This window comes from Schistocerca americana, chromosome 2 (genome assembly GCF_021461395.2).
Source record: "Schistocerca americana isolate TAMUIC-IGC-003095 chromosome 2, iqSchAmer2.1, whole genome shotgun sequence".
NCBI classification, from domain to species: domain Eukaryota; kingdom Metazoa; phylum Arthropoda; class Insecta; order Orthoptera; family Acrididae; genus Schistocerca; species Schistocerca americana.
In genome coordinates this window covers 1063755515-1063767772 of record NC_060120.1, presented here as the reverse complement: position 1 = coordinate 1063767772, position 12258 = coordinate 1063755515, and the positions used below count along the sequence as shown (strand labels likewise).

The 12258-nt window shown below is 43.0% G+C and overlaps 1 protein-coding gene across 1 annotated transcript in view; it reads right to left on the bottom strand.

Annotated features, from left to right (window-relative positions):
* Positions 1-6315: 6315 nt before the first annotated feature.
* Positions 6316-12258, bottom strand: part of LOC124594675 (Down syndrome cell adhesion molecule-like protein Dscam2) — a 175880-nt gene continuing 169937 nt past the window's right edge. Inside the window, exon 8 of the mRNA XM_047133043.1 lies at positions 6316-6515. Coding sequence (XP_046988999.1) covers positions 6316-6515 — 200 coding nt within the window. The remainder of the gene's footprint in view (positions 6516-12258) is intronic.

The window sequence follows — 12258 nt, the reverse complement described above, 5'->3', positions numbered from 1 at the left end:
ACTGATTTATTAACTTTTGTAATCATAATTCCCATAATGGCATCATGATCGCTAAACCCTGTTTCTAAACTGACATTGTCGGTAAGGTCCAGCCTATTTGTAGCTACAGGTAAGATATTTCCACTGCGTGTAGGCTGCTGAGCTAGCTGCTCAAGACACTTTTCAGAAAAGATGTTCAAAAGTATTTCACCTGACTGTCTGTCTGTACAGCCCACAATAAATCCATAGACATCCCAGTCTATTCTCAGTAGATTAAAGTCGCTAGTATTGCCGGATTCGTGTACTTATGCACTGCTGACTGTAGACTTTCTTTGAATGTTTCTGGAACTGCCAGGGAATAATTGGGTGGCTGGTAAAAACATCCAACAATTAGCTTATTTTCACCTACACCTGTTATACGTGACAAGATGACTTTATTGTCACACTCAACTTTGACCTCAATAGAGACAATATTTCTGTTAACTGCAATAAAAGCTTGCCCTCCTATGGCCTCTAATCTGTCTTTCCGATGTATGTTCCATGACTCACTAAATATCTCAGAGCTTTCCACTTCAAGTTTCAGCAAGCTCCCAGTCCCAAGAATGATTTGAGTGCAAGAACTTTCCTGGAGGGCAGTAAATTTGGGAGTTTTATTATGAATTCTTCAACAGTTTACTGATAAAATTGTGACAGTCGAAGTGTCTTTATTCTGAACAGCTCATGCATCCAATTGCTCACAAGAATAATGAGGCCACAGGTTGAAAATCTGTTACATGACAATCAGTTTGACTTTAGGAAACGTAAAAGCTGCAATGAGGCAGTTTTGATTTTGTGCTTGATAATGGAGGCAAGACTTTAGAAAAATCAAAAGACTTTCATAAGATTCGTTCATGTACACTCCTGGAAATTGAAATAAGAACACCGTGAATTCATTGTCCCAGGAAGGGGAAACTTTATTGACACATTCCTGGGGTCAGATACATCACATGATCACACTGACAGAACCACAGGCACATAAACACAGGCAACAGAGCATGCACAATGTCGGCACTAATACAGTGTATATCCACCTTTCGCAGCAATGCAGGCTGCTACTCTCCCATGGAGACGATCGTAGAGATGCTGGATGTAGTCCTGTGGAACGGCTTGCCATGCCATTTCCACCTGGCGCCTCAGTTGGACCAGCGTTCGTGCTGGACGTGCAGACCGCGTGAGACGACGCTTCATCCAGTCCCAAACATGCTCAATGGGGGACAGATCCGGAGATCTTGCTGGCCACGGTAGTTGACTTACACCTTCTAGAGCACGTTGGGTGGCACGGGATACATGCGGACGTGCATTGTCCTGTTGGAACAGCAAGTTCCCTTGCCGGTCTAGGAATGGTAGAACGATGGGTTCGATGACGGTTTGGATGTACCGTGCACTATTCAGTGTCCCCTCGACGATCACCAGTGGTGTACGGCCAGTGTAAGAGATCGCTCCCCACACCATGATGCCGGGTGTTGGCCCTGTGTGCCTCGGTCGTATGCAGTCCTGATTGTGGCGCTCACCTGCACGGCGCCAAACACGCATACGACCATCATTGGCACCAAGGCAGAAGCGACTCTCATCGCTGAAGACGACACGTCTCCATTCGTCCCTCCATTCACGCCTGTCGCGACACCACTGGAGGCGGGCTTCACGATGTTGGGGCGTGAGCGGAAGACAGCCTAACGGTGTGCGGGACCGTAGCCCAGCTTCATGGAGACGGTTGCGAATGGTCCTCGCCGATACCCCAGGAGCAACAATGTCCCTAATTTGCTGGGAAGTGGCGGTGCGGTCCCCTACGGCACTGCGTAGGATCCTACGGTCTTGGCGTGCATCCGTGCGTCGCTGCGGTCCGGTCCCAGGTCGACGGGCACGTGCACCTTCCGCCGACCACTGGCGACAACATCGATGTACTGTGGAGACCTCACGCCCCACGTGTTGAGCAATTCGGCGGTACGTCCACCCGGCCTGCCGCATGCCCACTATACGCCCTCGCTCAAAGTCCGTCAACTGCACATACGGTTCACGTCCATGCTGTCGCGGCATGCTACCAGTGTTAAAGACTGCGATGGAGCTCCGTATGCCACGGCAAACTGGCTGACACTGACGGCGGCGGTGCACAAATGCTGCGCAGCTAGCGCCATTCGACGGCCAACACCGCGGTTCCTGGTGTGCCCGTTGTGCCGTGCGTGTGATCATTGCTTGTACAGCCCTGTGGCAGTGTCCGGAGCAAGTATGGTGGGTCTGACACACCGGTGTCAATGTGTTCTTTTTTCCATTTCCAGGAGTGTATAAAAAGCTTTCAATAATCTAAAATGGTGAAGGATGTCCAGAATTCTCAGATAAACAGATACAAGCTTAAGGCAAATAGTGGTAATACATATTATACATGAACCAAGAGGGAACAATAAGAATGCAACATCATGAGAGAAGTACTCAGACTGAAAAGGGTACACAATGGTGTACGTGTGGTCCACAATGAACCAGTCAGAAATACATTGGAGATATTCAGACAGTTGTACTTTGTGTATGTTGCTCAAGTGCCTGGAGATGAAGTCCTAGTTTCTTTGAAATTGATTGCAAATAAATGTAAACAATAAACACAGATTAAGTGGACGAAAATAGTAAGACGCCAGCATTTATCATCCATAAAATAAAGACTGAAATATGTCCAAGAAAGGACATACTATGGTGTTAAGTGCAGCCCACCAAGCTAGCCACATGGTCTAATGCCCTGCTTCCCAAGCAGGAAGACGTGTCAGTCCCTGGCATGAATCCGCCTGGCGGATTAGTGTTGAGGTCTGATATGCCGCCCAGCCTGTAGATGGTTTTTACGGCGGTTTCCCATCCAACTCAGTGAATGAAGGCTTGTTCCCCTTATTCCACCTTAGTTACACTATGTCAGCAATTGCTGCGGAAACACTGTCTCCATGTATGCATACACCATAATTACTCTATCACACAAACATTTGGGGTTACACTCGTCTGGTATTAGACGTTCCCCATGGGGTCCACTGTGGGCCGAATCACACAATAACTCTGGGTTCAGTGTGGGGTGGCGGTGGGGTAGGGTGGGGTGGGTGGACTGCTGTGGGGTTGTGAACCACTGAGGGCTACAGTGGGATGAAGCCTCTCCATCGTTTCTCAGTCCCCGGTTTAATACACAATGGTGTACGTGAGGTCCACAATGAACCAGTCAGAAATACATTGGAGATATTCAGACAGTTGGTCTTTGCATATAACTAGCAGATATGACCAACTGTTAAAGAGTTGGGTGGAGAGGAGCCTCTTATAGCTGAAGGTGTAGGAAACATGGCAGCAGTCCTCAGCAGTTAGGGGGCCTAATTCACCTGCAAACTGTGACAGAAGGAAGGAGGTTCTGCTGCTAGGTAGTTCACATGGCAGAGGTGTGGGATAGCAGGAAGTGTTGAGGAGTGAGTACCAAGTCACCAGCATTGTGAAGCCTAGTGCAGGGTTGGCTCATATGACTGTTAACATAGGGGAGTTATGTAAGAACTTTATGAGAGGATCAGGTAGTGATTGTGGGTGGAGCAGGGAACAGTCTTCATAGGGATGCAGAATACAATGTAGGTGATGACCTGGTAAAGACAGCTACTTAAAACTGGTGGCACAGATATGTATTTTGTGCAACTGTTTCAGCATCTTGATCGGCCTCATCTGAATTCTGCTGTTAGGCTTGTTAACATGGGGCTGGAGAAGGCACTGATGGCAGAGGGCATGGCTCATATTGTAGTGGTGCTGGCTGAGTCTATCAACAGTTTGGGTTTCACTAGGCATGGCCCGCATGTCAGCAGGTATGGGAAAGGAAGGCTGGCAAAGCCTATAGATGATAGTGTAGTGGGTGGTGGAGGGATCACTCATAGAAAAATTCAAATAGTAGTTGGTGTTAGAGCTGCACCTTCTTTAGAATGAAGTCAGCTGACACTTACCCCAGCTTAAAGGAAGTACCTCTAACAAAGGAATCATCTTCAGAGGTCATGTATCCAAGTAGAAAAGGAATTAGCATATTTCATCAAAATATAAGAGGTACTACAGAATACGTTAGTGAGCTGCTTATAGATGTCGACTCTGACATTATTGGTATATCAGAGCACCACTTAAATAATTTGACATTCAGAGGCTTCCTTTACCAGGATACACATTAACTGGCTATTTTTCAAGGAGTTCTTCGGGGAGTGGGGGAGTGGCCACTAATGTAAAAAAACAGTATTCCATTTGCATCTGTAGACATATCTCGGTACTGCAATGAACAGGTATTTGAATGTTGTGCAGGGGCAGTTGAATTTAGTGAAACTTAATTTCTAATTGTTGTTGTTTATAGGTCCCCTAACTCTGACTTCAGAACATTTCTGCTCAAGCTAGAGAGGGTTCTTGATTCACTGGTACTCACTGTACAAAAACCTACACAGAATATTGTCTTTGGTATCACCCCAAAACCTAGTGGATACAATTGTTTCAGCAACTGGGAATTCTAACAATAGTTTGCTTCCTTATAAAGTTTTGTCATTAACACCTGTTCAAAACTTGAAAACAGTAGCATTCATAGATGTAACAGCACAAACAACAAAAGCTTTCACTAACCTGGCTATAGGACAGAAAGAGGTGAATTATTCTGCCATAAAAGTATGCAACCATTTCACCTGTGAACTAAAGGTGCTGATGGACAACACGAGCAAACACAACAAAAAACTGAAATATTCTTAACTGATAAGTATTTTCAGTTCATGAGTTTATCTAAATACAGTTTAATGTCATTAAAATAAATTTTCACAGAAAGCAGACTTTCATGGACGGGATTTCAGTAATTGCTGATAGTTGTTTTATGAGCATAAGGCATAATTTCCTGCCTAACATTTCATCTTGCAATGCTTGAGACATCATCAGAGGCTCTAACAACTCAAGATCCAGTTATAGATCCGAACAAGCTCAGCAAGCCAAACTGTTTATATGTATCCATGCAACGGTCTCTTCAAGCATCATCAGAGCACTGCCTATTTCAATCCTCCTCCTTTTCTTTTCAAATTGGTTTTGTGCTTTTGAAGTTCTATGGCCTTTCTGTACATTCTAGCATAGTAACTATTGGTTGTTACTAAAGCCACAGTCCCAGGGAAATGAATGTGGTGGTTTCCTGGTCTTATTGCATGATCTGCTACTGCAGATTTATCCTTCTCACTCAGGCGACATCTGCTCGTGTTCCTTAAGACGCGTATCAATGCTTCTTCTTGTAGTTCCTATGCACACTTGGTTGCAAGTGCAAAGTATTTTATGTACTCCTGCTATGGCAAGTGGCTGGTATAGATCTTTTGCAGTGTTCAAATATTCATTCATATTTCTTGCTGATTTTAGCACTGTATCAATACCATGTTTACTGAGTATTATGCTAATTCAATGTGTGACTGTTTTTACAAACGGAAGGAAAACATTACATTTAGTTGGGTCTTTTTCATTGGAAGTTCTAGACCTTTTAGGATGTAGTGCCCTATCTATGAAAAAGAACCAACTAAGTGGAATATCTTCCTTACATTTGTCAAAACTGTCACAGATTGCATTACCAAAGCACTCAGAAAACATGTTAGAGTATTGATACAATATTTAAACCAAATAAAATTGTTTGTACTTGGTCCAAGTATAAATAGAAACTACAAAAACAAGCATTAGCACCTGGCCTAAGGAATACAAGAGCAACTGTCACCTGGGCAAGATGGATAAATCAGCAGTAGCGCATCATGCACTAGGACTGAGAAACCACCAAATTCATTCCTCTAATGTACCCAAAAACTACTATGCTAGGATGTACAGAGAGGCCATAGCAATTCAAAAGCACAAAAACAATTTGCAAAGAAAAGAAGGACTGCAATTAGTTAGAAAGCTGAGATCTTATTGCTAAATAAAATAATGCCAACCTTTACCACTACAAGCTCCATAGCAGACGTCAGTATGACTCCACTATCTTAGACATTGGTCTGATGACATCACATCAACACCATTGTGTGGATACATTGAGTCTGTTCGGATCTGTGAAGATAGTGAGTGAGTGAGTGAGTGAGTGAGTGAGTGTGTGTGTGTGTGTGTGTGCGTGGGGGGGGGGGGGGGGGGGGCACGTGCATGCGCTCACGTGCACATGTTTATACATTCCTGCAGACATTCTCTGAAGAACCATGAAATTTGTAAGGTGAGTGTATATTTATTGCTCGATGCCTCTGTTATTAGTAAATGGTCATCTTGGTCATGTCACCATACAGAATTAAACCAAATGCATTTTACAGTAAAAATCATAATGATGCTGAATCATAGAATTTCCTGTTGCTTCACACACCTGTAATTGCTCATCACAACATCAAGCTCTTCATACACAGGTGGCTGGGAGCCGCTGTCTTTCTTCCACTGTATTCTAGGGACAGGGTAGCCCTCAGCAGCACATGACAATGATACTGTTCTTCCAACTGTGGTTTCTGTGTCAGCGGGCTCTGCTCTCCATGAAGGGGGAACTGTACACAAGAAAGTTTGTTTCCTATTACAGACATCTGCAAGTATTTACAATATCATTCTAAATGTCAGAAAAGCACATGTAAAGAATTCAGTATGCAACAACACAAATAAACTCAACTGAAAAGAGGTTATTATAAAGTGTATTGAGATTAAAATTAAACTGGCCTACAATCATTTTGACAATGTAATCTAAGCAGAACAGTTAACTACAGACTGCCAACAGTGGCTGTTTCTGTCATCTTCTGTAAGAAGAGTACTCCATTTCATTGACTAGGGCAATTTATTTTATGTCAGACTTACAACCATTCACTGGGACTTTTTAATTTGCAAAATGTTATTTTTCCTTGGGTGCTGAAACTGTTATGTGCTTGAAAACCAAAGAAAGAATAATGCTGAAATCATGATCAAGTTGCTTAAATAATATAGCTGCATTCTACAATCAGATGTCACAAACAGCACAATAAGTGAAATCAACACAAAAAACATTTACCAACACTAAACCAATTTCAGAATTCAGTCTCATTTTTTTCTCAAGTTAAGACCTACATCTTCACCTAGCTACATACTGCACAAGGCAACCTAAGGAAGAGGACACCTTGTATCGCTACTAATCATTTTCTTTCCTGCTCCAATCACAAAAGGAGTATTGTGCATCACAATGAGGTTTACTACTGAAATTTTTGGAGCACACTTTCTGGGAAGAGTGGACAAGACATTTCTTCCTCCCACACATATCTTGCAAAATGATCACAATGACAAAATGCAAGAAATCAGAGCTAATACAAAGGTTTACCAAGAATCTTTCTTCCCACACACCATTTGCGAGTGGAACAGGGAAGGGGGAATCGAATTAGTGGTACCAGGAGACCCTCCGCCACACACTGTTAGGTATCTTGTGAAGTATGTTGTAGAGGTAGATGTAGAAAAACTGCTGTCCGCGTGCCTCCATATGAGCCATAATTTCTGTTACCTTGTCTTAATAGTCCTTATGGTAAATGTATGTTAACGGGAGTAGAAATGTTCTGCAGACAGCCACAAATGCTGATTATGTAAATTGTCTCAATAGTGTTTTGTGAAGACAACGTCGTCTTCCCTCCAAGAAGTACCATTTTAGTTCACAAATCATCTCCGTAATACTTGCTTACTGACTGAACCTACCTGTAACAAATATAGAAGCACACCTCTGAATTGCTTCAATGTCATCCTTTAACTTGTTAGGAATCTCAAACACTTCAACAGTACTAAAGAATGGATCATACCAGTGTTCTATACACAGTCTCCTTCATAGATGAGCTACATTTTCCTAGAATTCTCCCAATAAACCGAAGTCTACCATTCAACTTCTCTACTACCAAGTGTATGTGCTCATTCCATTTTATACCGCTTTCCAATTATTTGCCTAGTACACTTAATTGGCATGACAGTATCAAGCAGCATAGCTCTAGTTCTGTATTTGAGCAATACAGGATTGGTTTTTCTATTCACAAGCATTAACTTATATATTTCTGTATTTAGACCAAGCTGCCATTCATCATGCTAAAGTGATATTCTGTGTAAGTCATCCACATCCTCCTACAGTCACTCAATGATGACACGTTCCCCCACACTACGGCATCATAACAAAACAGTTCCATATTGCTGCTCACTCTCTACATCAGATCATTTATGTACACAGAGAAAAAGAGTGGTCGTATCACACTTCAATGGGACCCTCCCTACTATACACTTGTCTCTGATGAATACTTGCCATCCAGAAAAATGCAATGGGTTCAAATACTTAAAAAGTTTTCAAGCCACTCACGTATCCAGGAACCTATTCTACATGCTCTTGAAGTGCATTAACAGTCTGTAACAGGACACCATGTTGAATGCTTTCTAGAAATCTCAGAAAATGGATTCTGCCTGTTGCCCTTCATCCATGTTTCACAGGATATTGTGCATGGAAAGGCAAGCAGGGTTTCGCACAAGTGAAGCTTTCTAAATCCATCCTGATATATGGACACCAGCTCTTCTGTCTCAATGAAATTTATTGTATGCTCAAGAATTCTGCAGCAAACCGATGTTAAGGATATTGTTTTTTCCAGTCACTTGGGACTTTGCAGTGGGTGACACATTCATGATCAATGCAAGCTAAGTAAGAGGGCATTGCAAAATCAGTAAAACCAAATTAGGATTACATATGGACATCATGACTTACTTGTTTCAACTCTTTTGCTGCTCTTCAATGCCAGGGATGCCTAGTTCTACATCATCGCTATGAGAGTCTGTGCAATGTTCAAATCATTTATGCCTGTATGATGTTCCTGTGTGAATTATTTTTTGAAACATGAAATTTGAAACATCCTTCCTTTTGCTGTCTTCTATTGGCACACCAGACTAGTCTATGAATAACTGAACGGAAGCTTTCAACTAATTTACTGATTGCACCCAAGACCAGACTTTTCTCATGTTCTTGGAAAAATCCTTCCCTACGGTATGACGGTGAAAGTTATACGATTTGCACATCACTCTTAGATTGATGAATTTCTACAAACTTTTTCCTGTCAATATTTCTATATACTTTTTTAACCACGAGTGCAACAGTATCTGCTTCCATAGTAATTTCCAAATTTTGTTATGGTCGGTCTTTTCAGTCCTTAATCCATTTACTGGCACATGCATCTTCCCAAGCAAGAATTTCAATCAGTTTAAACTTTGCCCATAATTCTTGACATCCATCATATTGAAAATAAATTATGTCTATTCTTCATCTAAGTACAAGGCTAACAACTTCTTATCTGTTCTGTTCAGTATTAAAACTCTCCTAGCCAACTTGTGGGTTTAACTTGGGTAACAATCATCACTCCAATAACTAATCTCTGTCTCTATACTGACACTGCCAGTAATACCAGACCTGTTTGTAACTACAGTATCAAAAATATTTCCACCGTGTGTGTGTTATTAAACTAGCTGTTCAAGAAAGTTTACGGAAAGACTGCTTGCCCATACCATCTGCAATGAAACCATAAATGTCCCCATCTACACTCAAGCAGGTCAAAATTACCTCCAACTAATACTGTATGATCAGGGTATTTCTGCACAATTGAGTGTACACTTTCTTTGAATGATTAACTTGATCTCACCTACATAGTTAATTATGTCCAGATAAATGTGAAGTCAGAATCGATTTTGGCCTCCATACACATAATATTTTTGTCGACTGCAATGAACAACTCCCTCCTTTCCCATGGTGTCTAACCTGTCTTTTCAATATATATTCCATGCTCCACTTCATACTTTGGAGCATTCTACTTTGGGTTTCATTCACTTCTTAGTTCAAAGTATAATTTGAGCACAACAGATATTCTGGAGGGCAGTTAATTCTGAAACACTGTTACAAATGTTTCAACTTAAACTTTGACATTCAAAGTACCTTTACTTTATATGTGACCTGATTTAATTATCTGTGTACTGACTGAGGACCTCAAACCTATCACTTATTTTCTCGTACTGGCTGGTGAACTTCCATCATGAGACCTCAAACTATCACCTAGCCCAAAAAAGCCACATGTGCATTCTACAAGTGCTCCACTACCTGAGTAGCTGCTTCTTCTTTGTAAAGCACCCCGGACACACCACTCCATAATCCAGGTCCAGAAATCTGCAGTCAAGGCTGCCACAGAATTGATGGAGCTTCTGGTTGAGATCCTTCACTCGGTTACAAACCAGCAGGCCCTGATCAACTCACTGAAAACTGTGACCTATGCTTACACCCCATGAACGAAGTATTCTTCACCATTTCTGCTAGCCATCCGTAAAAACAAAGGATAGCCTCAGAACCTAAGTGACAGGCATTATTGGCACTGACATGAGTCACAACTTGCAGATTACTGTACGCTGGACAGCTGTTGGCAGAGCTTCCTCCACACCTCAGATGAGGTTACCCAGCAGGTTTACCGAGTACACAATAGACTTCTTTCCAGCCATGAACACTGTTTCCTTCAGGTGGTCCATAACACACCTTACAGTGTAGCTCCCGATAACTAGCAAATGCCTCCCTCTGCATGGCACTTTGGACCCTACTGAAGGAGCAGCCACTTGTCCACTCACAGTATGAGGGGCCCCAGCCGATTTTCCAAGTGCACATTTGACTCTAAGATGGTGCACAATACACCTTACATTAGAGTTCTCAATAGCTAGCTAACACATCCCCCATGCGCCTGCTTTGACTCTGCTGAAGGAACAGCTTCTTGTCCACTCACAGGGTGAATGGGTGTGGCCAGATGACCAATCCCCACACTAACTCTCCACATCGAGTGATGCACACACATTACAATCTGGCAGCTGCTGTGCACCTTGTACATTGCAAGGTGACTCAGCAGCCGAGCCCCTGGATGAAACGTTCAACACCTGAGCTGTTCCATGTGATGCCCTAGTTGCTCTGCTAACCTTACACCCCAGGCAGCAGCCTGAATATGTCTGACCACAGTCAACAGCATCTTCAGCTCCTCACAAATTGCAGTCATCATCTCCTGTGTCTGCACACAGAATTTACTCACTCTATTCATCCTACTACTAAGATGAGGAGGTGGAGGTAAAAGACAGAGAAGGGTCCAGATCGAAATAATCAATTCACATGGAGCGAGTTTAGAAAGATCTTTACATACACACACACACACACACACACACACACACACACACACTCTTTATGGCCTACCAGTGTGAGCACAGAATTTTGACAAATTCAACAGCATTCAAGTGCATCTGAACTAGTTTTCTAATGAAACTCGTGTAGCTGAGTACCCAGTGTTCTCTGGATATGAACTTATTCAAATCTTGTATTAGTCCTTCTCCTCCTTCCCACTCTCTCTCCATCTCTTCTTTCCCTCTCACTGTCAATCTCCCTCTCTTCTCTTTCTCTGTCCACATCCATTTCGCCGGCCGCAGTGGCCAAGCGGTTCTAAACTCTTCAGTTTGGAACCGCGCGACCGCTATGGTTGCAGGTTCGAATCCTGCTTTGGGCATGGATGTGTGTGATGTCCTTAGGTTAGTTAGGTTTAAGTAGTTCTAAGTTCTAGGGGACTGATGACCTCAGATGTTAAGTCCCATACTGCTCAGAGCCATATGTCCATTTCATCCTCCCCACCTCTCTGTCCATTTGCTCTTCCCCCTCCTCCTGCCCGTTTCTTCTTCCACCTGTGTTGTCCATCTCCTCCTCTTTCCTTTCCCTGTTCACATGCTCCTCCCACCTCTGTCTTATCTTCTCCACCCCATCTGTCAACATCCCCCTCTACATCTACATTTATACTCCACACGCCACCCAATGGTGTGTGGCGGAGGGCACTTTACGTGCCACTGTCATTACCTCCCTTTTCTGTTCCAGCCACGTATGGTTCACAGGAAGAACGACTGTCTGAAAGCCTCCGTGCATGCTCGAATCTCTCTAATTTTACATTAGTGATCTCCTCGGGAGGTATAAGTAGGGGGAAGCAATATATTCGATACCTCATCCAGAAATGCGACCTCTTGAAACCTGGCGAGCAAGCTACACTGCGATGCAGAGCACCTCTCTTGCAGAGCCTGCCACTTGAGTTTGCTAAACATTTCCGTAACGCTATCACGGTTACCAAATAACCCAGTGAAGAAACGCGCCACTCTTCTTTGGATCTTCTCTATCTCCTCCGTCAACCTGATCTGGTATGGATCCCACACTGATGAGCAATACTCAAGTATAGGTCGAACGAGTGTTTTGTAAGCCGCCTC